Consider the following 27,994-nt stretch of genomic DNA (forward strand, 5'->3'; position numbering starts at 1 on the left):
ATATATATATGTGAAATAATAATAACAATATTAATAATAAGAAGAAATAGAATTAGGCTTGTATTTTGAAATAAGGATATGAGAGAGTTTAATTTAAAGGAGTCACATTTGACATGACTCAGAGCAACTGGACAAATACATCTAACTTATATATACTTATACATACTTGGCTGTCTCAATAACTGCTGATAGGACATCCAAGTGATTTGTTGGCGGGCAACCAAGAGACAGGAGTCACAGGACTTTCGGGACATATATATTTTCATCTATCCTCTTGTCACGCAAAAATCCCAGGTAAATAAAAACTTTCTCTCGTTGGCATGTTACTGTAAAATTACTTAGGTGGATGCTGCCAACTTGCAGAGATAAACAGAATCTTCTTTCAGGCCTTTGTGTTGCTTATTTTCCTATTCTAAACTGATCGTGTCAGACTCTCTTTTCAAAAGTCTACTTTATTTAAAATACATTTCATTACAAAATCCTTTTACACAAAAGGAAATCATGACTTACATTTAAAACAAATACTGTGACCTATGGTGTGTCACATTCTTTACAAAATATATCAACACAAACTCATTATATGTGAGACAACCACTCATTAATGCAAGAAGTAGTTAGTAGCAGCATAGTCTACCAGTATTTTACCCAAAATCCCCATCAAAATACATACTGTAAATATGAAGGAATACATCGTCATCTAAATGACAGAGATGGATATAAGACAGATAGGCACAAAATACTTTGCAAAAATATAAAATATACAACTGATTTCAAGTACACCAAAACTCCACTGCATACTGTAACGTCTAGGATTATGAGTTGAATAACGGCACAGCATAGCTCTGTCTTTTATGGCTGTTGTTTTCATCTTCCGATAGCACCATATTAAGATGTCACTGTTATGAGCACCCTCTTCTCTCCCCTGTGTCCATCAGCCTTTTCCTCCATTTTGAAAAGCACTACTGTTGACGGTGGATTTTTTAACCTCTATCCTCATGGACTGAGTCTCTGCCCGTGTCTCCAGCCTCACTCCACCCGAGATCCCGAGGGCTCCCAGCACAGCCTTCCCTGTCTTCAGGTTCTTGGACATAGGGATGCGGGTCAGCCCTGCGCGGGGTTGCTGGCCATCATGCCCAGTCTGTTTGACAACAGGGGAGGAAAGAGGTTACATATATTCAGGCATGAAAATACTTGAAGGGAACATACAGAAGAAATAATGCACAAAAGGAAAACCCCAATTCAGGACTCTGAAATCCCAAACAGTTTAACCACGCATATGCATTTTATGAACTATGTGAGTAAAAGATGTAAATATTTGTTCATTCTTGCACTTCAACCTCAGTGAGCGAGTGCTTATCCTGGGTAAGTTTCAGTGTGCTGCATCGATACAAGGCTGTTTTGTGTCAGCAAGAGGGCACCGAGCCCTGCGTGGCTGTTTGTGAATGTAAACAGAGCATAACAACTATAAATTACAGCATGATTATAGCATGATGGCAAGATGCCATGTCATTACAGCTCTGTTGTGCGGAGGCCTGTCCATCAGGCCACTGCTGTCACGCTATCCATCTGCTTCACAAAGAGCATATTATAAGGTTCACTGAAACACCATCACAATGTTGCCTACTCACCCATTATTGCTTTCTAGTAGTGGAAAACGAAAGTGTCAGTAAATATATAATATATGAAATACACATTTAACATAGAACATATTTTAGATATTTCTTAGATAGTGCGGCCTTGGGTGTCTAGAAAGGCACCAATCAAATAAATGCATTATTATTGTTATTACTTGAATATGAAACCAGTGTCACTAATGGTTTCATAAATACTTTTAAAAAGTGGTTTAAAAGTCAAGGCAATGATCAACAGCTTTGATTTAGCCTGAGGAGACTTACCATGCTGTTTGTGGGTCTGGAAGGGGTGGATGTAGCAGGAGTAATGGTGATGCTGCTCATCACTTTGCTGGGTGTGGTCCTGGTAGCAGTGGCTGTGATTTGGCGCGGGGAGCGCAGAACTGTCCCGGTGGATAAGGTCATCTCCTTATTGTCTGTTACTGAAGCAATGGGCCTAACCACCATCTTAGGGCCCATGTTGTTGTTGCCTAGATGAATATGGATTTTGTTATCATCAGTGGTGGTGATGATGTTTGTGTTGGTGTGGCACTTCCTCACAGGCATTGGGACCATCTGCTTCTCAGGGGTGACCTTGAACACAGCGCGGCCCATGGTCATCTCCTGGGGTTCTGGAGAGGCAGATGTATCAGATACCACTGAAGTGCTGACTGTCATGATGGAGATAGGGGACAAGGGCCTTCCTGAGGCTGAAGATGAAGCTCGACTGCTTTCCGGAGACTTGGCTCTAGATATAGTTGTGATAGTAACTGGGGACTTTGCTCTTTCAGGGCCCCGAGACCCAGGAGTAGCCCTCCCTCTCTGGGTGGCTGCAGAGTGGGTGGGAATGATTGTGATTTTGGATTTGGGATGGGCCGGGTTGGGGCTGAGGGGAGCTGAGCTGGAGAAGAAGTCTTCAGCAGTAGGGCTGCTGATCTCAAGAGTGGCTGTGCTGTTTTGGTGGTCTGGTGTCACTCGGATGTGTAAAGGCTGGCCTTGCTTTTGAGACAATGTTAGTTCAGAGGGCAAGGAGTCTCCATTGATGTGAAGTGGCTTTTCCAGGGTATTCCCTTGGGGCGTGCTTTCCTTTTTCCTCATCCAAGGAATCCAGGATTTCTTCATTCCTAGGTCACTGTTAGATGAGGAGCAACGTTCAATTGCACTTGCCTTCTCCGTTGGCTTTTTCAGGCACTTCTGTCTGAGGTTGTTCATGATATGATTCTCTTCTTGGACAGACTTCCTGATAAACACAGCGGGGGTTTCCTCCTCTGCTGTCTCACTGGTTGCTGCTTCTGTCTGAACTCCAGTGGATGTCATGGCAACGTCCACCATTCTCCTCCCATTTAAGCTGGGCCGTAGAGCTCGACTATGACGTTTAGTCATCTCCAGCTCTTTGGTCAGATGGAAAACCTCAGTGCCCATGTTCTTGGCTTTCTCTTCCTCTTCCAAAAACCTCTGCTGAAGGACCGAGTAATCCACCTGGAGCTGAGACAGTTGGTCTTCTTTGTGCATCAATTCATGGATCTTCTCCTTGAGGGCCACAACATCAGCCTGCAGGTCTCTGCTTTTGGCCTCCTCTCTCTTGCATCGCTGTCGGAGGTCTTCCTCCTGGCTATCCTCTTCTCCTTTCTCGATTGCTTTGTTTCGTGCTATCTGACTTCTCATTTCCTCAACCTGCTGGGAAAGAATGTTGGCTTTGTCTTGTTCAGTTATGAACTTTTTCTCTAACAAGTCATACTGATCCTCTGTCTTGATCAAATCTCCCTCTACCACCTCAAGCTGCTTGAGACGGTTTTTCAGCCGCTCAATTTCAAATGTGAGTTCCTTAACTTTGTTATCTTCTCTCTTTGCAGGGTCAGAAAATCTTCCCAGTTCACATTTCATGGCATTCTTCACTGAGAGTTTTTCTGCTTGCTCCAACCCATCTAGTCTCTTTGTCATTTGGCTGACTTTAGAGTTGAGATCCTTACTTTTATCCATCTCATAAGCTAGCTTAGTGCTTAGCTCCCCCTTTTCAGTGGTTAGCGTCTCTACTTTGGTTTCCATCTCTGATTTCAACTTCAAGAGCTTTTTGCTTTCCTCTATCAGTCTCTCAGTCACCTCCATAACCTTACCTTGCTCAAGCTTGACCATCTTACTCAAATCTTCCTTTGTCTTCTCATCTGACTTCATTCTTTCCATCAGATTCTTTCGTTCATCCATCAAAGCAACAGTCAATGACTTCAGCTTACTCAAGTCATCCTTAAGGCTCAGCTCAGACTTTTCTAATCTTACCTCGGAAGATTCAAGCTCTTTCATTCGAATCCTGAGTGCTATGAGTTCATCTGACAGCTCTTTGGTCAGGCTCCTTTCTCTCTCCAGAGCATTGTGCAGTTGGGTGCACTCAGCTTTGCTGATGCTGAATGCACTCTCAAGCTTCTCCAGCTCCATCATTCTTTTCTGGAGCTTCTCAACCTCCAGCCTAAGGTCTTTACTCTTACTGTCCTCCTCTTGCAATCTCTTTCTCAATTCCTTACATTGACTTTCGGTCTTAGTGATCTCTTCATCTTTTCCCTCCATTTCCAACACCCGCTTCCGGAGGTTCTCCAGCTCAGCAATTAAGTTGGAGTTGCCACACTCCCCTTTGCTGATCTTCTCCCTCAACTCCTGCAGTTCCTCCTCAGATTTCTTTAAGGCCTTGTTGCTCTCCTCTAGCTCCTCTACTTTATGTGTAAGCCCCAAAAGTTTGGCATTAAGCTGACGGTTGTGGGACTCCTGACTGGCCAACTTGGCAGTCATCTCCTCGTACTGCTGGGTGAGCTTGGTGGACTTCTCCTTAAGCTCTGCTTCCAGGCTCGACACCCTGTGGCTGTCCTCCTGAGCTCTCCCGTTGGCTTCAAGCAGTGCCTGCTCACGCTGCTGTAGCTGCTGGCTGAGTTCCTGGATTCGTTGACTCTGTTGGTCCATCTGCTCCAGGTGCAGTTGGCGTTCATCCACCAGCATCAGGGCAAAGGACTTCAGCTTAACCAGCTCCTCCCGAAGCTTTGCCAGACGTTTAGAGTGCTCCTTCTCCTTTCGGACCTGGTAGGCTTTCTCGTTCTCAAGCAACTTCTTCAATCTAACAGTGAGAGTAGAGGGAAAAAAGGCAACATACAGTATTTAAGTTTGTTAGTTCAGTGATTTCAAAGTTATATTCAACATATGACTACATACTGTGTCTTGGAAGTAAAAAAAAATGTACTCAGGAATGCACTTATTTTCTCATTCAATAATAATATAATCATGAGTCTATCTACATTTCAGAATATTGAAGTATAGGTCAAACTTGGTTATTATTATGGAATGACTATTGAAAATGCATAGAAACACACCCTTTCACTGATGTATAATGCAGCATTTTGTAACAGGAAAAAGTCTGTACTGAAAAAAAAAAAAAAAAAAAAAAAAAATCAAAACTTAATCTTCAGTCCATAAAAGTGAGTGCAACACTGTACCAGAAACTATATGTGAGATTCAAGGTCAGATACAGTATTTGATAGGATGATTCATATCTGTAGGAAAGATATTTGTAGAGAATAAAGAATAACATCTAATACATAAGTTATTTCTATCTAACTACAAGCTGTCTTTACAGAACTGGCAAAGCTCTACACCACCACTGCCAAATAGTGCTATTTTCATCCTTGCTGATGGGATAGAGATTAAGAACACAAACTGCAAGTGAAAGTTTAACTAACGCCCCCTCACCAAGTGGTCTCCTTTTCTCTTAGCTTCTTTCTATGCTGCTCATGCTCCTTCTCATCTCAGCCTTCAACGAAATGCATGCAAAGCAGACTGAATGCAAAGTTGTGTTGTCTTTCTGTGCACTCCTACGAATCACCAGTAGAATATTCAACCTCAACATTTTTGCAATGCAAAAGAACCCAAATTTATTATTGGCAGCACATAGACAAGGCAGCTTATGCATCTACAGCCTAGACAGCGTTCCAAAAGCACAAAATGAGCTTCATTCAAACTTATCCCCTGTTGTGTATACACTCACACAAACTCACAATATTCAAAACAAGCTCCATTTAGAACTTACCCACTATAGATGCACTACAAGCAGCTGATAAATATTTAGCCATTATTTTAAGTCCACAGAGAATACATGGGAGCTGGCAGGGGGCTCCCTTCTCCACAGGGTGTCCACCATCACATTCCAAGCATGTCATCAGGACAATGAAAGGTGAATAAATAGTGTACCACCACCAGACTTCTGGTCCGTGATGTCACCTCACCCATATAAGGCAGAGATGTGCATATGGGAGAGTGTGTGCAGCTCTACTTTGGACTCTGTGAAGGGGGTGGGACCCTTGCCAAAGGAGGAGTGAGCAAAACTCCCTCCAAATTTTCATGTTTTCATTAAAATACGACATGGAACGTTTGAGGGGGGAAAAAACACAAACAGCTTGTCAGAAAGTCTAAAAAAGACACTACAAACTGTATTTCACTATCAAAGGTTGCTCGCAATAGCACAAAGAATTCTCAGCACCCTTGAGAGAAATACTCTCTCAGAAAAAAATGTTTGATGCAAATCATGCTATACCTCTACCTCCCAAAGGCACACAAGAAATTGCCTCCACAGACAGGAAGCTCTGATCTCACTGGTATAGGAGACAGGATAGTGCATCTGCTATAGTTCTACCCTGAGGGAGAAAGTGGACCGAGCTGGGTTCCCTGCAAACTCCACATGTAATTAGAAAACCAGATATGGATGAACTAGGTGGCCCCATTGAAATGGAGATGATCAGGGAGGACAGAATGGAGCCCAGACAATAGTTTTATGAAGTGACTACAAACCACAGTGGAAAGGTAATTTCTATTCTGTCCTGACAGTATGTATATAGAGAAAAGTATATAAAGTACACAAAAATATGGAAAAGTAATCTAGCTCACATGAGAATAATCTGAGATTTGGCCCAGCAATTAACACATCGTTGCCCCACATCTCTGAGGATGCAGGCAGTTGATATTCTAAATATGGCTCTTGTGTTTATGAAGGGTTATAAACATCTACATTGATTCATATTACTAAGATCCCTCATTGCCAAGTGGGATTAGTGTAGCTGGCTACTGTACAGAAGAGCCAGATCCAAGAGTGCAGCTCTTGATATTCATACTTACATCGCCCAATGTATTTGACACCTTAGCAATTGGCACTCTCAAATTACTTTCACGCAAAGGTCAAAGTGATGATGTCAGTGATACTTGGCGCCAGTGGTCAAGTCATGTGGGTAATGTAGTTTAGTCTTGACCTTCATGGTTCAAGTCTCTACTGTTACCAAGGACATCTAGGGTTAGGGATTAGGGTTATCTGAAGTCACAAGGAGAAGAAGATCTGATGATCTATGAATCTATGAGGAGCCTGCGACTTTATACCAAGAGGATGTCTGTAATATTCTGTACATGCACTGTGCACTCTATGTTAATATTTCAATATTGTTTTAGCATATATTAAAGAGCATGTGGACTTTGAGCAAGTTGATATTTTGAGTTTGTTTTCAGTTTCCCAGGCCACTGTACTGTGTGTGAAAGGAAGAAAAAACATGTTTTCTTAAGCAAATACACAGGTGCAATCTATAAGCCATATCCCTGAAAGAACATATTTTCATCATGGAACAACGTTTCACTCATCCCATGTTTCCTAGGGAATTTGCTCGAAGGCATTGGAGCCCGTCTGTGTCAGACGGCTGAGGACTGAAGCAGACATGGCCCGCCAAAAAGCTGTCAAAACATTGTGTTGTACAATAATGACCACTCTTGACAGAGAAAAAGCATTAAATGTTAAGCAAGAGAACCACGGTGATAGTGTACTCTGTGTAAGACTGATGTGGTGTTAAAAGAAAGAAATCAGAAGCAAAGTGGATGTTGGATTGCTTGAAGGCAGCCACAATAGGCCTATACAGTATGTGCATGTTCTGTAAGGCCGTTGAATAGCATGTTGCTTTAGGATTTCTTTATTAATAAGACAGGAAACCAGGCATGCAGTCATTTCAGTACTCAGTCTCAATGGAATTACACTAGCCACTTGTAGATCTGCTGCAGCTGCACATTTTCTCTGTGTGCGTGACTTCACAGTCAGAGAAACACCCTTCAGGAATGAGACATGTTTATATCATCAATCGCTGCACATACCTTTCTGCCACTTAAAACTGTTTACTTCTTGACACACATATTGCTCTGTTGTCTGAGAGAGTGTTAATTGCTGATAGCTGCCAGTCAGAAATAACTTTTTTTGATGCCATTCTTTGGCATTCCTGCAAAAGTTTGGCAAGGTACGCTTAACTATCTCACTCTTCACACTCTCAAGGATGGCCAACGTGAGCTGATTGACGAGGATGGGATGATGACATGTTTCCATCTCACTTAACCAAGAAGTGGATGTCAAAGCAAAACAAAAAAGTGGTGTACCAGATGTGGCAGACATGATATGCCTGAGTTTGCACATATGTTTATGTGCATTTGTTCTCACAAAAGAAAGTTATGTGAATGCAGGCCTTCTGCATCTATTTATCTGCAGCATGTATGCGTCTGTATGTGTGTGTGTGTGTGTGTGAGTGTGTATGCATTGTCCAAAAGTCATAACTCATTGATTCATCCATTCATTTATTATGCATGTTGTTTTCAAGGCTTCCTCCTCCCTGCTGTTTTCAGGACAGCCTGGGCCAGTTTGGATCCCTCTGGTGTGATGGCATACCGGGCTAGTTTTGTCTCCTTCTCTGGCACTAGAAAGAGGAATATGGGCTCTGTGGTTGCTGAGGAAGTGATAACGAGCAGAACACTTGTCCCCTTCGCTCTCCCCACGGGGTGACAGAGGTCGGCCTGTACAAAAGCCAAGCAACTCACTGGAAACTACCTGGCAACAAGAAGAAGGTCAGCTCTGTAGTGCATTGTAGAGCTTACAGCATAATGTGGAGGACCAGTAACAGTGCAGCTCGGGTCAGTGGTGATGTATGTCGTGCTGAAATAACAGCCCATACTGTGTCTTACAATTGCTCTTTGAATCTCAAGTTTGGAATACGCTTTAGACTTTAATTCAAATGTTTCACCGAGCACAGCTTATGTCCTGTACAAATTCACAATTTCTTCCACTAAAGGCATACCTCTGTTATCACAGTGACTTCCTTTAAGGTAGGTAATGTGCACAATTTTACCCTAATACTAAAGTGAAATCACAGACCTCGCATTCTTTTCATCATTTTAACTCTCCTATACCTCCAAACTCATTCATGCATAGATTTTGCTCCAGGTCAGATGTGTTTTGGAGTCAAGCTCAGTAGGGTGTCACTCAAACAAAACCCAGCGCAAAGTTCAAGTTCCTTTTTAAAATGAGGGCGACTAACCAGAAAATGCAGTAGAACATGCAGTTGTCTAGGTGCCGCAGGACGCCCAGACTGCTTGTGTTAAAGGCACATTCATTCTGTGGCATCGTTTTTTCCTACTTTTTCCTCTATATAAGGTAAGGGAAAACTCATGCTTAGATTCCTTAAGATCAGTCAATGCAATGATTTACAATGATAACTGAATTGATTTTCAGTGTCATTTATTTACTGACATATTTAAACTTCTTTCTGCATCTCGGGAACCAGCCAAAAGAGTGAGGAGCTATGCAAAGGTATGCTCCTCCTTTCCTAGCCTCCTCCCTCAGTCTCAGATGGCAGCTCAGCTGTCATGACAGTGATTTAGCTTCCATGGTCTGTTTCCTGTGTCCTGCAGTAAAAGCTGAAGGGAGGGAGGTAGTGTGTGCATCCACTGGCTCAGCGCCGCACGTGACTGTTTGAAGTTTTGACAGGTTGTGAAATGCAGCATATACCTGGCCCCTAGTCTGCTGTGCAGATGACTGTCTAGCTATATAGATTACTGTGCATGCAGACATGTGGCATGGGAAATGCAACAAAATACCTCCCTCAAATTCTCCTTCAAGTTCAGTGCAATACAATATTAAATGCTGGCAACGATATAGAGTACAGTAGTGCAAGACTCCTGTCGTTCAGTGGGCCCTTATCTTTTATCTGAGAGGAAATGCTATAATACATAGTGCATATTTGCATCATAATTGCTTATTTAATACAGCTCTAAGTAATAGATGACACTTTTTATTAATTGTGCAGGATAAGCAAATTGTATGGCCCGCTGAGGTCAGTGTGTGTGATAACTCACAGGTTTTCAGATTCTTTTATACTCTGGCCCCTCAAGTTGACTTTGTTAAGCTACGGACTCTATTTGAAGTTATTTTGCTCTATGGAGCCCATATGAAAAGATATTTTTGTTTGTATGAAATATTAAGTTATTAAATGCCATACTTGAATTTTCCTTGAGATTAATAAAGTATTTCTTAACTTGCTGCACACTGATGCACATGCACATTGATGCATCTCTGATAAATCAATTTAAAGTGGTGCTCCTCATTTTGCTGAGGGCCCCTGGTGGCCCCTCAACGGCCGTGGAAAGCCACTGTGCTAACTAGTGCAGGATTTGGCACTGAAGGGTTACACACACCAAACAGCAACAGCCCGCGGAGCTCTTTCATCCTTGTTAGAGAGATTTAATTAGTGCGACCCCCCCCTTCTCGTCCACACTATGCATACACATGAATACACACATGGAGACACACTTGTGCACAGGCTCACGCACTCACACTGCCATGCTCGTTTGATCTGTGAGGCCCTTTACACACACGTGATGTAATCACCCCCGATGTGATGCTGTTCAGTGTCATGTGCCTCCCTCTTTTCCATCTCCTCTCATCCCCTTTTCTCATCCGGTCTCCTCTTGACCCACAGGCCAGGTCGTGACCCCGGCGATGACCTCATTTCAGAGATGTTGTCATGGGAGATGAACTCCTCTGAAATGCCCTTCATCTCCTCAATTCCACTATAAAAGTATTGATTTTTTTTCATCCCTCCTCTCTCCTCTTGTTCTTCTATCCAGTGGCCTTGTCTCCTCCCCCTCCCCTCTCCTCCCCTCGCTCCTCTTCAGCCCTGACCTCTCTGTTTCCCACAGCAAAGCCTTGACCCTCAGTCGCCTCCCCTCCAATCCACTCTCCTCCTCCCCTCCATTCTGCTCACCTCTCTCCCCAAACCCCAAACCTCTCCCTCTCCAAGGAAGGTATGTGAGGTTATCACTTCAGTCAGCGGCTCTCCACCTCCCCTCCTACACGCTCTCCCTCTCCTCACAGTGTTGATAAGGCCATCATTTACACATTTCCTGCTTTCTTCCTCCCTTCCCTCTATTTCCTCCCTCTTGGATTCTCTCTCCTGTTTTTCTTCTTCTTCTTTTTTTTTGAATATGCATTTTTGCAGTATCCCCCTCCTCTCTTTCACCAACCTCCTCCACGCTCACTCCTCTCAGATATTTCCCTCTCACCACCCCTCTTTCTTTTTTCTTTAGTCCCCCAATGTGCAATGTGCAGATGCAAAATAAAGATGTGCACACATTTTCACAATGCTTCATATGCTGACATAATCACATACATTAGAATTTGTTGGTCATATATTCTCTTTTTTTCTTGGGGACTAAATAATATTGTCTCAGTAATCAATAGTTCCACCAGCAATTTAGATATAGATGATATAGCGTAAGAGGGCTTGAATAAAATGTTGGCCTGGAATGAAATTAGTAAGCAGGGACTTTGGTCCTGTATGTTAATGTGTTTAGTGATGATCCTGATGTTCCCTTTGACCTCTGACCCTCGAAGCTCACCTTTCCCTCTCCTGTTCCAACAGGTTGGTGAAGTCGTCGCTCTTGTTCATGTAGTCGGCGTGTTTGCGTTTCTCCGTGTCCAGCTCATGCACGGTGCGACGGTGGCACTTCTCCGCCAGCAGCAGCTGACCGAGCATCCGCCGGTACGTCTCCCTGTGCTTCTCCTGCAGGCGCTCCAGCTAAGGAGGGCAAAGACACATGAACACACACACATGTATGCACACAAGGACATATACACATATAAAAAATAAGGAGCAAATGCATCATACTATAGGTTGTTTTAAAATATAGAGAGAGATTTTGATGCAGTATAAACTGTGATCGTACAGTGGACATCAAAATCATCCATATGCCTCCAGCTTTATTTCCATGTTAAGACTTTGGCATGAACCATGATAGTAGGTGACCAGCTCTACCCACAGCACTGGCTTTTTAGTCCCAAAAAGTTTTCCATACAGCTGATGTAATTAGGTTTATCTTGGACTATTTTGAATTTCATACGAGCAACCACATATTTATCTTATGGGCAGTGAGTTTCAGCTGTAAATGCTTTCCCGCTGCCCGCCACCATCACTTCCTGTGGAAACAGGGAAAGAAACCCCTAATAGTTCCAAATAGTATGTTATTTTTGTATCTTTTGTGTGTGTGTGTCAACTTTTCCAATCTCTACATGAATCTGACAGACATAGCCACATATCATTTAAGATGACTTGCCTTTTGCCTTAAAGCTGCTACAAATTCTCATTTTCTCATATTTAATGTAACACTAATATCACTCCACGTAGTGTATGCTGAGTGAAGCATCCGAGCTACATAGATGAGGTCAGGGACTTTGGGGTGTATGTTCTCATCACTTAGATGAAAAGTGTAACAATGGCCCAATCTCCCCAGAACTTGGTGTATTAGTTATATTAAAAAAATAAAAATAAAAATAAAAACATCATACAATACCATTCTAAAATATTTGAATGCATTACTGTGCCACTGTGTGGAACTGGGGGTCAGCCTTTAAAATGACCATAAATTCAATAGTCTCACTATAAAAATGAGCCATACCAATTATTAATAAGGCTGGTTACTATGCTCACACTAATCCACTGTTTAGAAAATCGCAGGCTATGAAATTTAATGATTGAGTGAAATATGATTTGAGAGATGTTTGGAAGTTTACTGTCCATAAAGGGATTAAAAGGAGATTTATCTCTATTATTGGGGTTAAACATAGAAATTAAATGGATTCATTTTCAATTTGATTTAATATCTATGGGGTAAAGTTATGGAACAATGCATACATAAATTTAAGAATTGGTTTTTAAAAGAATTGTATATAAAAGCTATTTTTGATGGTTGCTGGTGTGAATAATGTTTTACTTATTTTTTATTTCAGGAAGATTAAACAATTAAATTGATAAGAATATAGGACAGGCATATATAAATATTTCAGTCATTACTCAACTCTCATTCTTATTTTCTGTTATACTCTCTTTATACTTAATCTATAATATATTGTATATTGTACAGTTTATACTTACTGTATTGTGTGTGATGACTGAAATAATAAAAATACAACTACTAAAATACCATTAAATACTCAAATACTTCTACCATAAATCTACTGGAGTGCTGAGCCTACAGGCAAAGACCAATATTAGCATCTCTTGAGCATTCAGTCTCAGTCCTATCCCAGGTGTCCTTACTACTGACAAATTTCTTCTTTATTAGTTTTTTTTTTTAATTGAATTGCATTCAAATTGAGAATCAAGCTTGAATTAACAGTGCAATTACAATGTTTTTATGTTATATATATTTTAAAAAATCTAACTTTACTATTTAGTGATTTTATGATTGTGCTTGAGTAGAATGCATGATTGGTCCTTTATGATTTTAGAATCCATTTTTTTTTTTTTTTTTGTATAAACATAATTTGTATAAAAATATCACTGGCAAAAAAAAAGCACTTTTCCTAACGAGTAACAATTTGAATTTTTTTTAAATGCAGGTTCTTGTGACAGCAGTGACACACACACACTCCTGTGCCTGACAGCTGATGTCTGACCTCAGCCATGGGCTTGTGGTAGATGTTGTGGTTGTGTGGCTTGGTGCCTGCGATGAGGCCGTCCCTCTGCAGGGCCTGGAGGGCTGGGCCTGGAGCCGCCGAGCCGTAGCGTGACTCAAGGACCTCTGGGCGAGTCTGCTTGGACTTCAGCATGTGGATGACGTCTTCCCTGGCCTGAAAACACATCGGCATACGAACACATGTGCACAAACGATACAGCATCACGTCATGTTCACGCATTTTAAGAAACACAGGTTATGTGTGTGTGTGTCCCCGAACACACACACACACACACACACACACCTTTAACACATGGCATTTTTCAGCACACATTTCTCAAACGTCTTCAGATATTAATATAATCTTATTCTACATTCCAGATCAAGACTCCAACACAGTCAGCTGCTGGACACCAGCCATCTGTTTTGCCTGTTTTCTCTGGCGTGTTTCACTGCCGTTTCCAACCACAAGATAGAGCTATTGTGCAAAGAAATTGCAGGCGGACTCAGTCCAAAGCAAGCATAGGGCACTTTTCCAGTCACACTGACTCTGTATTTATGCACAATTCATTTCATTGGGCATGTTTTCTTTCCCTCAGCATTGCACTTGCTCATTAACTTTATAGGTGGAGGGTCAAAGTGCTATGGGGTCAGCAGCTCTGCAGCCATCCAAGTAAAACCTATATCCCAATAAAACAGAGTCAAAGGCTTAACTTCAGTCCGTCAGTACAGACATGCAGGGTGTTGGAGGTGGCTCCTCCATCCTGACTGACCTACCTGAACCTCTCCCTCCATGATCCCCAGCAGTTTGAGCAGATCCTCTTTGGACAGGTCCATGATACCCACACTCTGCTCCCCAGCCTCTGTGGAGTCGGCTGGTAGCTTCTCTTTATCGGAGATCACCTCCACTTCCACCTTGTCCTCGCCCTCCTCCTGCTGAACTTTGGCTTTCAGGCTCTTTCTGGGTAGACCCCCTTCCTGTTCTTGCTTGATGTCATGGTCGCCCTGGGGAACTCCGAGCACCCCATTGGCCGGGCTCTCCACCCCGCTGCTTTTGGACCTCATCGTCTACCTGGACGGAGGACAAAAGAATTTAAAAAAAAGGAAATTATTTTAGGGTAAACCTTGGAATTGTGTGTAAAACGGGTCGCATGCTGCTTTAAGAAAGGAGAAAATATGAATTTTGCTGCTTGGACTGGTGTTGTGTTTGTGCATGTCACTGATCAAAACTGCCTTTTTTTTTTTTTAGCTGTTTTAGCATGTTTTGTCCCCTCTTGGTTCTTTCCCCACGGTGTGCTTTCATTCCACTTTCATTGTTATTACATTACATTTTCATTTGAAGAGGTGTTCATCTGAAAAGTGGATATTTTTCAGGTTTTGCTGATTGTCAATGGAACACTTTTCCTTTTTGGAAAAAAGAAAAGAGACAGAAAGAGAGAAAGGGGCAGACAGGCAGAGAGAGACAGAACTACAATAAAAATAAACAACACACAGACTGCAGAGTCACAATTTACAGTGAATTTTATGACTTTGGCCTTGAATACCCGTCTTCATATCACAACTCCCCACCCGCCGCCTTCCTGACCCACTTTTATCCAATAAAACACACACACACACACACATACACACAGAATGAGACCTACATGAGGAAATTGAGATCATTAGCATATGGTGTAAGTTAGGCTGTAAGAGAGCTAAAAAAAAAAAAAAAAATCACCACGTCCTACATCTGTCATGTTCCTAATCTGGGCTAAATATCCATGATGCATAATCACCCAGCACTGTGTGTACTGTATATATATGTGTGTGTATGTGTGTGTGCGGCATGTGGGGGTGTGCGCATTCCTGACACGTCCTGCTCCCTCACAAGGGTTGCGTATCTCATGCTGAGTGTTGACGGTTTGGAAGCACTCCGGCACATTTGTGGCACTCCTGGGTGCTTTACCCTCTTCTGCTGACATTAAAAGTCTGAGTCAAACCTATTATCCAGATCCTGAAAATAAATCCATGGATGACAGACTGTAAATTCAGTCTCTCTACATTGCGAATTTCTGACAACACAGGTCGTCTTGATGTAGCCCGGCTGCATTACAGTCCATATAGCTTCAGCAGGGAAAACAATACTGGGGAGTTACAGTGCATACTGCGCAGTGAATGGTCAAACAAGCAGCGCAGGTCATCAGGGTGAAATCGCATGCATGTATTTATGCGCTCGCCTCTCCTTCTGGGTGTGTGTTGGAGCCTATATGTTCGTGTGTCTTTAAGCTCCCATTAGTTGGTGCATAATGTTCCAACAACAGCCCTGGGACACGAAGCAAGTGTTCTCTTTGTGATCGCTTGCAGATATGACATCAACAGGACTTTTTAATTACAAACAGATAACATCCCCAGCCCCCAAAAATCCCCTCTGTTGCACCCTGGTGATGTCATAGCACCCTGACCCCCGATCCATGCATCAAGAGCTCACCAAATGATGTCATGCGGTCTACAGAAATCACATTCGTGCAGTATGCATAAGCACAGACACGGGCTGACTATGCATACAGAACGTGCATGGTACACAAACACGCACGCATACGCAGAAACAGCATTGTAACACTCAATCTCTTTGAGACCTTTAAAGCCGTGCAGGCTGGGAGGCCAAAGGTGGAACACGCAGACTGGGAACATCAATAACCATTTGAATCACTGTAACTCGATTAAAACAAGATGTTCGGCATGAATGAGCCGTGATAGAGGGGGGAAATGGACCTTGTATATGAGATATACTGGGGTTTGGCAATCAGTCCTTTGAATGTTTCAGTTCACCTCGAAGGAAAATGTTTATCTTCTTCTGCAGTAGTGGTTGGTAGAGCGCAGACCCGAATGACTTCTAATGACGCCTGAAACCAATCTCTTTGGATCCCAGCAGTTTCCAGGAAAAAGACCCAAGCACATGAAAGGGAATGGCGCAAGATAGGATTGGCCGAATCTCCAAATTGCAATAGAAAAGAAAAAAAAATCTATAGAGCGGACATACCAAGTACATTCCTTATCTTAGCTATGAAAGTTCATTGAGTTTACATTAGCTCCGGTGTCAGGTGGTTCCTGACTGGAGATCGACTTCAGCGCCCTCGTTCCTGTCCCGAACAATTACTGTATCCCACTGAGTCAAATATAGTAGTACAGCAGCCTGTGCAAGTGCCAGTTACAGTGCTCGTACCACCACTCAACCAGTGCCAGAGAGTTTGAATGACAAGTGAATGCCCAGGGCAGGGGTGGAGGGCATTAAACGGGGCATAACTGGGGCACCAGGGCAGAGAAACATGTGCGGTACTGTACGTGACTGGAGCAGAGTGATTAAGTACCAGCGGCAAAATGGTCGACACTAAGTTAAGCACCCAGCAGTTTATTTATAATTTCTGGGCTGATGCCACCAAACTGCAACTATCCAGCGATCTGCTTGCCTCATCTCCTGCTGTCACCCCCGTTCAGCGGAGCAAGCAGTAAAACGTATCTGTGTCGTTGGCTAAAGCTGAGCGCCGCATGACTAACTGTATGGGAAATCTCTGCCGCAAAAAAGGTCACAAGGGTTAAAGGAGTGCCTCGTTATAAAACTGTCTGCCCGGTGTGTTTACGCGAAAGGTCGCTGACGGGGCAAAGAGGTCACTGAGGATTTTGCAGGCAAATTCTGCTGACTGTATCCTGAAAATACTTTTTTGTCTTCCAAACTGCTTGAATCATTACACAAATATTGTTTTTCGGAGGGAATAAAGGAAGGGTGTGAACGCGAGCAAAAGCACTGCTCGGTGGTAGCCGTTTTTTATGGATGTTCCCTCAACACGAGCCTCTTCATCAGGCTGATACGTATCTCTCTGACCTAAACAATTTAGCAGCCGACATCATCACCTTTAAACTCCATTTTGCTAAGAATAAATATTTTTCCCCTTATGTCAGGCCTCTGTTGGCTGTTGGACCACATCCAAAACTCCAGGACAGCTATTTGTTTACCTCCAGCAAGTTTAATTAAAAGAGTTTTCCAACATCTTATTATTGAGTAATGCAGCCTCCAGGGGCATATTGCTTGCCTTTAGTAATTGTGTCTTTTCAAATCTGAACAAATGCAAACTTTCCCAGGTCACACACATAGATGATTAGATGAATTTCAAGCACAGCTATTCATGATAACAATCTATTGCTCTGATTTCATTGGCCCTGATGAGAAGACCTCCTCATGCTCTTGAATTTTCTCCAGAATTGTGCCTCTCCATCAAATTGCAACATGGTGCCTCACATATTTGATCCGCCGTGACTGGCCACTGTAATCTTGATTGTAATGAATTGTCCAGGGGAACAAATGGGGATTCCACAGCCACGTGGCTTGCATTCCAGTCTGGCACACGACATTCCCAGTTGCCTTAATGGAAAATAAAGCGGAGCTGGCAGACAATGAGCCTAACTCTTAAAGTCTGTGCCAATCTCCAGAATGCCCACACACATGCACGGCATCCGAACCATCTGCAGAATGTTACTGATTGCCCAGCATCCAATACCCTAATGCCTTCCACTTTGAAAGAGGGGCTTGATATCCCCAGTCAAGGCCTGAGCCTAAATTTAAAGTGGAACCCGAAATCTACCCCCCCCAAATCTGTGGCTTGTGGCGAGGCCAGTCCCTAGCCACCAAGTCCAGCTGTCACACAGCGGTATTTATAGACCCCACCGAAGCACGTGCCTCCATTTCAAAGTGAAAAAGCGGGGCCATAAAATTTTTGGCAGTGGTAAGCCCCTCCAACGCCTTTGATGGTCAGTTTATTCATTCAAGGTGGGGCAAACTATCTCAAAGACGAGAATACGGTGTGTAAGAGCTACCGAATTTATGACGTGCTTTAACATAATGTCAGTTTTCTGAGTGTGATGGGATTTGATATTATCGGTATCAGGTGGACTAATTTGCTTTTCTTTCCCAGACAGAAAATATGCTCGACCCTATAAATGATACTTGACTTTAGTGTTTTGTTACTGGCAATTAACATGAGGACACAGTGGGCTTGGATTCATTTTGCCATGGCCACCATGAATAATCTGAATAGCTGGAGGCTGTATTTATAACATATATTGGGACACCTCAAATATATTTATTGTTGCCACTTTAATCCATCATTGTATATCAATGCTCAATAATAACAATAATAAACACACTTTTTAACTATAAAAAAATAAAATAAAAGACAGTTCAAAGAAAATTAAAACTCAAGAAACACCAGGAAAGGTTCTCTGATAAAAGTATGTTTGAAGAAGGGATTTACAACAAATCACTGACTCGGTTGACCTGATTTCCTCAAGCAGATCGTCCCAGAGCCTCGAGCCCTGACTGCAAATGCTCTGTCCCTTTTGGTTTTCAACCGGGCCGCTTACAAAAGACCTCTGCCCAAGGTTCTCAAGGTACACACCATTGTGGTACGCATAGTACTGAGAGGTCAGAGATATAGCAGGGAGATAGGCCATGTAGAGCCCTACAAATAATTAGAAAGACCTTAAAATCTTTTCTAAACCACACGGGGAACCAATGTAAAGAAGCTTAAACAGGAGTGATGTCAGCATGTCCTTTGGTTCTGGTTAAAAGCCTGGCATCTGAGTTCTGTACAGTCTGGAGTTGGTCAATCGATTTTTGGTTCAGGCAAGTAAAGAGACTGTTGCAATAATCCAGGTGTGATGAGATGAAGGTGTATAAAATGGTCTCTGTGTCTTTGTAACAATACTTTCTGCTCATACAAAAATGATTGCATCTAACCATAACAAAAATAAGCAACATCAACTGGTGGCATACCAATCACAATCGGCCCCATGCCGTCCAGTAATTCTCTGTATCAGAACTCCTCATAGGGTCCTCATAATTGCTTACCTAACAGTTTCAGCTTAAATCCTGTGTGTATGCATGTGGACACTTGACCTGCAGAAGTAAGCATGACAGAATCTGGAATATGGAGAATATAGCTAATCTTATTTCCATTACTGAGTAAAAGACACCGCTCTGTAGCTGCAGAACTGAATACTGGTAGAGTCTGCTTGTCTGTGGTGTTAACGTAAAGAGAGAGAGACCGATAGAAGGGAGGTTTAGGGGTTGACAATGGTCTGGCACTGAGCCAAATACATTTTCCAGAGACGAGAGATGAGGACAGCAGTTGCAAATTCTGTAACAGCCACTTTGACACGTTGGGATGAAATGAACGGTTCGTCTGGGGGAGTTTGATGTATCCACACCATGACTAAATAAGGAGCGGGAAACGCTCCTTTTCACGTAAGAGTCTGGCAACTCGTTACACCGGAGGACACTGATAAAATGCAGCAAGCTTAAGAGGCTCCTCTGTCCAGGGTAAGAAAAACACAATATCCTGCCAAACTGTGAGAATTTCAATCAAAACTCTAAGCTGCGGATGAGATTTGGAAGCAATAGTCAATCCATCTGATATTGAAAGGTTTTGTGAGCGTCTATTTCCCAAGCAGGGGTACAAACCAGTCTGCCTCGGCTTGCTGATGAACGGTGCATTCCAGCCCGGACCACAACTAACCTTTGGGGGTCAGAAATTACATAACAGGCATGTTCCGGGAAAATAAAGATAAGCAGAAGAGGATGACAAGCTCGCTCTGTTACACTAACTCAGACATGCACACTCTTCCTTCAGCATGCCTTGCAGGACTATGTAGGAGGACTATGTAGCTAAATTACATTGTAAATCTCAGACACAACCTTTGTTCCTCTATCGAAACACCTTTATGGACCACGATACTATACTAGGTCAAGCATTTACAATTTGCCTCACTCTAATTATGGTTTCTATTAATATCTAACAGCAACAATAAATCTAAACTTGGCGTGACATGCTTGTGCTAAATGTCAGTGTGGGTAGTGGGTTTCATCTTGTAGTATCCTCCTGACGTCAACATGATCCCCTCAGTGGAACCTACTGTAGCCTCAGCACTTAAAGTTTTGCTAATGAGCCAACTAAAGGGAACTTAGGTGGTGCTCTACTTGTCATTGCCATATTAATGACTTACATCAAGCAACAGGATAAATAAACTAGGTAGCTCAATGCAAGTGCTTCCTGAATTCTGAGCTATCTATGGATCATTTACGAGTTACGACACATTTATGATGGCTGGTGAACAGCTTTAAATACATTCAGATATTCATGAATGATTTATATATTCCCTGTGTAGATCCACAATGGCAATCGTAAATTTTTACAAGTCAAACAGGCTGCTGTTTGAGTCAGACGGTGTGAAACTGACCTTGGTGAGATGTTCGACGTATACAGAGAGTTTAATGCATATTGTGTTCAGTCGCGCAACATGGCAACCAGAATGTTGTTGAGCGACATAGCGTCACTAAGCATATGGATGGTGCAGCTGGAATATCAACCACTCATCAGCCCATAAAACAGTAAGAATACATGACTCACTTCCATCTCTCATCAAGGGAATTATCTTCATAATAGGAAACACGAACACATCCATTATTTTTTACTCAGTTGTGGCCTGAAAACGGGCTCCAACTCCCATAGCAACTGCATTCATTCAATCTATTGAGAGCGCAGGGTAGGGCATCTGTAAACTGAAACTGACTTATCAAGTACCAAATACTTGTGGATGCATGACGCGATTGGATATCTTTTTTACGGCATGGAGATCAAGAAAAAGATCAAGTGCAGGCTGTGCTAAGAATAGGGGCAGCAAGACGACATATGGATGAAGCAGCCTCGAATGCGGGGCTAAGTCATGAGGTCAGCCATTTGTCTGAAGTCTCCCGGCTAAATGCCTACTGGAGCAATAGGGAATTCCACAGATTCACATTCCTGTTTCAGATGGCGATGCTATATTCTCTCTGAGGAGGAGTCTCCCCAGTATTGGACTCTAATGCATTGGATGTTTTCTTTAGATGCTAGGAGTTAAGGCCATTTAAATGAAAAGCCTTTCAGGTACCCTCCGTGTCTTTATGTCTTTAACTGCCCAAGAACACCTATCATAAAGTTTGCTTGGCTGGATGGTGAATTATTGCTTGTAGATGTGTGGATACCTACATCAGAGGAGTCTAATGGCATTTACAACTCGCAAACGTACCTTAGGATGACCTTAGGATGTGTCTCAAACTGCACCCTAGTTTAGAAAGTAGTAGAGATGGGAGCTTTGACTCTTTTTACAAACTCACGTTTGTCCCTCACTAAAGAGAGTCAGGTTTTTGAGTGTCTCAAGTTACTGAGTCAGTCACCTAGAGGCCCCAGTAGCCGCACTGCCTAACCATAGTCTTTCGGTTTAGCCCCCTTCCGCTAGTTTGTATGGGATAAAATAGTTTAATTGTGTGGCTCTTCTACAGTCTCCAACTTGGACGGTTGCTGACTGTGGAACTTGTGGGTGAGTGAGTGATTTGTGCAGCCCAAGACTTTCAGCTCCGGGCTGGGAGAGGAGGTACTGAGTTGAAACAAGCACCCAAAGTGTTTTTTCCTCACAGGGCTCAGTTAATTAACATGAGAGCTGATACATTTCTGCAAATACAGTTTAATATAAGTATTGCAAAATAGTAACACATTGTCCCACCTTGTCTTTGCAATTCATACTAGCTACCTTGTAACAGGTAGGAGGGGCGGGGTCAGTGAATGAGTTAATGGAGAGGATGGTTAAAAGAGTGTTGAATGATTCGGTCATGACTCGCTCATCACTAGTAGGCAGGGAACTCCCCAGTGACTGAGTCACAATGAGACACTGAGGCACCCTAGTGTCTCAGTGTCTCATTGTGAGGTGTGATCACAACATTAGATGTAACTGATCATTAATTAATGCCATTTAATGTCAAAATGCCTCTGTGAAAAAGGTCTGTTGGCTCCAGTTCACAGTAAATTAATGTCCCTATAAACTGTCCATGATGCTGTGCTACCATTAACACATCATCATCATCATCATATGCAACCACTGGCTCAAAATTGTGTTGCACGTTGCTGATTCAGTGTCCCATGGTCTCTGGCCAAACCAGTGCCCCAAATAATTTCTCTTCACTTCATACTGAAGGTTTGTAGGTAGTTACTGCAGCTACACCAGGCAACTTCATACTTTGGTGGCCCCAAATGGCAGCAAGGAATACCTGTACATTTTTGAAGGCTTATCTAATTGATGTCAGCAAACTAAGCAATCATCAATCTAAGTTTTCTCTTGTTATAGTAGCCAGTAGAGCTGGATATTATTAAGGGAAAACGACCTTTTAGCAGCAAGTTCAGCCACTGTTGTCGAGTCCAACTTTCTCTGCACTTTCTCAGTCATTTTGCATTTCACTTCATTATCACTTCAAGGCCATACATTACACAAAAAATTAATATGTCAAAATAGAGCAAATACATGGTGTCTTAGTTAGTGAAGTTGGGACACTCCTTGCTGTGAAAAACCCAGTTTGGGATTTGAGCTGTGTATCTTTCCATAAACGTTATGCCTAAGGGGGATTTGACTTGACATATTGCACCGTGGAGTGTTTTGCATTATTATGTAATACTTGACCTGCAATACTGTAACTATTCCAAACCACCACCATCAACTTCTTTTGTCTGGTGGATAAGCATGTGCATTGTTTCATTCTGATGTCCAGCCTGGGCTTTCTTCACAATCTTTTTGTTTACTGTGGAGCATGAGCATTTTTTTGCAGAAGACAATTAAAACCACTAATCATAAAAACAATGAGATGCATTTTTTCATGAGAAAGAAAGAATATAGTGGAGACTGAAATGGCAGGCAATTTGGGAGCTCTGTCTCAGTTAAACTGCAGTGCGGTCACGGGTCTTTAGAACTAAAATGACATCCAACCAGATGGACCAGTCATTCCTGCTTTCAGTAAATATACGCAAGCTTTTCCCTCCAACTCAGTGACATCACTGGACAGATGGAAGTCTTCGCCTGGCTGTCATCACACTCCTGTCCCCTGGTGGACTTGGTGATGATGTCACTTCCCTCTGAGAGGAGGGGAGGGAAGGAAGGAAGGAATTAAGGAACGTTGGGAAGTGGTTAAGTTTCCTGATGTGAAATCTCAGTGTCTCTCACAGCAAACCAAATGCAGTTGTCATGCTCAGAATGGTGCAATCCATGGATAAATGTGCTGTTGCATGAGAGAGAGGGAGAGAGAGAGGGAGAACGGGGGAGAGAGAAAAAAAAAGAAGGTGCAAACTGTTGGCGTAAGCCCAGAGAAATAAATGGAAGTGACTACTTAGCCCCTACTATAAACTGAAGCATTTGCACCATTCCACACATTCCCCACTAAACATCACGCATAAACACAGAACCTCACCAGTCATAACATTACAGTATGATGAAAACCAATATACTGCTTACATCCATTTAGAGAATATAGCACAAGTTCATACATGTGATGCAATATGTATACCGTTCATAGTACGAGTCCTGTGCCACTTGGCATATTAAATATCAAATGGTGGAGAGAAGATCCTGCGTTGCTATGGAGTTTTAGGGCTTATTTTTAAACCAAGGGAACATGAGTTATAAGTGCCACTGTTCTGCGAAATATCCAAATACGTCTAAACTGCATTTTTGGCATTCATGACCAGAGGCCCTTATAGGACTGGAGCTGTGCATGTGTCGGTGACAGCTGTTGTTGAGGCCCACCAGGCCCACAGGAGAGACACTGACCACCAGCAGCAGTGACTGACTGGCTCCTCCTCCTGCTACTACACATGTGCTGTTTTTATCCTCTCATTTTAATTAACCTTAAAGGAATCATTTTGGGCAGTTTGGCTCCTGTGGGTCGCATTTTGTGTTAGAATTACGCATTTTGGAATAAAAAAAAAAGAGAGCCATTGTAGGAGAGGTTCATTTGATCTACCGATACCTTCAGCGGTGTGCCGATCACTGTGATAGATGGAGGGGTAAATGTGTTCAGTTGTTACCAGTTTCAGCATCTAGCTTCTCCTGAAATGACTGTAAAACTTTTTTTTTTTTTTGTTAAATTCCAAGATGTGTACTTCAAATACATTATACTGTGTAAATAACACAGCTTCAGAGTTGCTGTAAGGTTTATTTTTTCACTCTGATGGAGCTAGGCTAAAACTCCCATAGATTTCAAGTCTTTATGCTAAGCTAACCCAAAATGCCACCAATATGAACTGAGAGGTGGACACAGCATCGAACATCTTATCTTATTCTGGATAAATCGGAATAAAAGTCTTTGATTGACTAGGCAATCCTTATCACTTTTTAAAGAGACTAGGCCAAAATTAACACTAATGAAGGGGAAGTTGTAATCCATCAACATAGAACAATGCACAAGACCAGAATAGAAGAAAATAAGCTCAAAGTTTGAGGAGGCGCCCTGTGTTACATGCTATGCACCATTGCAATGCAGAATGCTCACACACAATCTGTGCGAGCACACACACAAACAGCCCACATGTACTTGAATATGGAGCAGAGAGCGTGCACACACACACACACACACACACACACACACACACACACACATGCACACAAACACATGGCCTTACATGTGGTGAGTGGGGTCATTGAGTTGATAAGGTGCAGCAGACTCTGGCGTCTGTGTGCAATAGCTATTCTCGAAGAACAATGAAAGTAACACACTTGAGACCTGCTAGGTACAAGTTCTCTTTCTGAATACAACGTCTTGTCTTGCAGCTCTCCTTACATCAAAACATTGTCATTATAACTCCATTATTTGGGGTCAAATCTGTTTGTTTCTTGCTTTCTCGCTGTTTTTGTAGCAACTTTGGTCAGTTTCTGTTTCATTTAGCTACAGTCAGTTGTCAAAAACATGCCACGCAGTATGACATCTCACCCCGTGCAGGATATAACAAAGCCATTTGACAAGTCCTGAATATCCATTCACACTGTGCCATGCTGTCAAGTGGACAGTGGGGCTGCTAAACATTGCAGCAAAGTGCCAACTATCTCTCTCAGCAGTCTCATACCTGTGCTTGGAGCGAACGCTACATCTCACCGCTCAACTATGTCCCTATCAGTTTCTGCATCAGAAATAACTCAAGTGATGTAGGGCTACAACAATGCTATGAGGTAAGCCAAAGACGTGTTTACTAGAGCTCACACACTCCACAGTGCTGCTTTAGCAAACCCCTAAGCTAAATTTGCATGAGTCACTGGTTTTCTGTTTGGCTTCATTATTGATTTAGGCATGACTCATTGACAAGCTGGAACTGATAACTGCCCAATCGATGTTCACAATGAGATTTTATAACACATTGATCTCTTTCAAGTGAACGGATGAGCTCCGATGCCATTCCAGGCCAAGCGCTGCCATCGGAGAGGATCCCCTTATCTGAAAGTTGGAACGAGCCCAAAAATGTGAAGGAGCGCTATCTCTCACCCGTTTCTCTTTGTGATATCATTAAGTGCACAGAGGCTCTGGCCACATCAGCTGGAGAGGGAAGGGAGGAAAGAGAGAGAGGGTGAGGTTGCACAAAGATGTTCTACATTATCCCCTGGACGCCGACGGATAGGTGGACCCAACATGTCCGATCTTTGACTGAAACTGAAGCTACCTACGCCTTTATTGCGCTCCACTTATTTGAACGCGTTTCAAATGTTCTTTTTGGCTCGGTGAGGCAAGGTGATGCACACTTCGACACATTGGCAGCAGCCGGCCGAAGCCACGTGTCTCCTCCAAAACGCTGATGACGTCTTGCCCATAAAATGAAGTCCTTTTGTGCATCATTGCAAATGGTAAATACCAAGGACTCCATCATGTTGGTGGTGGTGTATGGGTGTGGGTGTGGGTGTGTGGGTGGGTGTGTAAATGCCAGGGAGGGCTCTACAGAGGCCTTGATTGTGATGAGCACTGGAGGTGGTGACAGTGGGAGAAGTTGACGCCAAAGGTCGTGCGTGTATGTTTGCATATATGAGTGCATACTTCACTCCCAAACGTGGACTGACATAGTCGCTGGATTACTAGTTCCTTATCTCCTACGGTCTCAAAAGAGCATCATTTGTCTGGCGTATACACCCTCACTGCTCCCTGGTGAGCAAGCAGGCTCTCCTTCCCGCATGCAAAACACAAGAGAAATGCTCTCACACTCGAACAGCCTTGCCCACACAACGGCTGCAATATAAGATGTAATTCAGTGGAAATGTTTGATTCATGACTTGCTCTTTCCTGTATGTATTGTCACGGCGCCAGAGCCGTCTAGCCCTAAACTACGGCACGAGCATTCACTTGTCTCCTCCCGGGCGGGTCATTAATGCAAAACGTAAGAATCCATATGATTTGAATGCATTACAAGTATGCTGAATTAATTACATGCTTCAGGGAAGAGTCGGCTCATTCATACCGTGCAAAACAGTTAACCGCAGCTCACTGGAAGCAAAGTGGCCAGATTGCATTCTTTCAAACGGTCTGCCCTTTTATATTGGCCTTTCAAAGTGATGACAAAGTTCAGCAACGGCTCCCGTATCGGAGCCTTTCTGCATATTTCAGTCTGACAAGAGTGAGGCAGAACAGCTGATAAGCCCCGCGTTGCCAGAATCACATGGCTTGTCCTCGGCCGTTTCCCATAGCAGGGCACAGGAATGCTTTCATTATGAGAACCTTATGGGAAGCTGACTTACCTGCTGGTGTACAGTCCCCAGTTTTAGGCACTCGTGGTCAAAGCAAAGGTAATCCAAGAGATCAGAGCCCCCTGAGCAGTAAAGTGTCCACCACTGTCCTGTCTGATGTGGTCCACTTGTGGTGCCTGCTTGTGCCGGCTACTGAGTAGTGCTAAGTGCCATCACTGTAGACAAGCTCAGCCCTCCCTCTCTCTCTCTCCCTCTCTCTCTCTCTCTCTCTCTCTCTCTCTCTTTCTCTCTCTCACACACACACACACACACACACTCTCACTCTCTCTTCCTCTCAGGACCTCAGGTCAGGGAGGGAATGGAGGACAGCAATAAAAGAGTGCTGGTACTCTCTCTCTCTCTCTCTCTTTCTCTCTCTATCTTTCCCTCTATCACTCACTCTCTACAATCTATCCAGTTCTGCTCTCTTACTCCCTTCCCTCCTCTCTCGAACAGCCTAAGAAACACCTCTCTGTCTCTCTCTCTCTCTCTCTCTCTCTATCTTGAAGTCAGTTAGGAGTGTGTGAGACTGAGAAGAAACGGGTGAAGGGGGGGAGTAAAGGAGAAAGGCCTGAGGGAAAAAAAAAGGCTTTGGCGGAGGAGGTAGGCAGGCGCTATTCTCTTCCCTCTAAGCAGTTGAAAAGGGCCGTTGCTCGGTGAGGAGAAAGGCAGAGGTGCGCTGTGATGTCCTTTGTCACAGGGCCAAATCTTTTCACTCTGCCAGCTCCTCCATTGTCCCTCTCTGCTCATTGACTAGAGTCACCGAGGCTAAAAGCATGGCTCTATATTTAACTCTCCCGCTCTTGCCAGCACGGGCGCTGTTAGCAGCTGAGGCTAGCTGAATGCTAGATGTTTTGGCTGGCCGGCGTGAGAGCAGCAAGTCTCCCCCTGACCCGCCGTGACAGCTGAGCCACGCCATGCCATTCTCTCATGCTGGGAAAGTCCGGTGACAGCAGCCACCCAAGCCCTATTGGTGGTCCAAGGAACCACCGATTGCTGAGTTTGGAGGGACTGAC

General features: G+C 43.2%; 1 protein-coding gene across 1 annotated transcript; it reads right to left on the reverse strand.

Annotated features, from left to right (window-relative positions):
* Positions 1 to 626: 626 nt before the first annotated feature.
* LOC115354217 (filamin-A-interacting protein 1-like) lies at positions 627 to 27,103 on the reverse strand. The gene is made up of 6 exons (XM_030044493.1): positions 26,991 to 27,103; positions 14,166 to 14,460; positions 13,390 to 13,563; positions 11,334 to 11,512; positions 1,896 to 4,707; positions 627 to 1,138 (listed from the first exon to the last, which is right to left on the reverse strand). The coding sequence occupies exons 2-6, from the start codon at positions 14,451 to 14,453 to the stop codon at positions 932 to 934; spliced, it is 3,660 nt and encodes a 1,219-aa protein (XP_029900353.1). The 5' UTR covers positions 14,454 to 14,460; positions 26,991 to 27,103; the 3' UTR covers positions 627 to 931.
* Between the last annotated feature and the right edge of the window lie 891 nt (positions 27,104 to 27,994).

Source organism: Myripristis murdjan, chromosome 22, assembly GCF_902150065.1.
Source record: "Myripristis murdjan chromosome 22, fMyrMur1.1, whole genome shotgun sequence".
Classification (NCBI taxonomy): domain Eukaryota; kingdom Metazoa; phylum Chordata; class Actinopteri; order Holocentriformes; family Holocentridae; genus Myripristis; species Myripristis murdjan.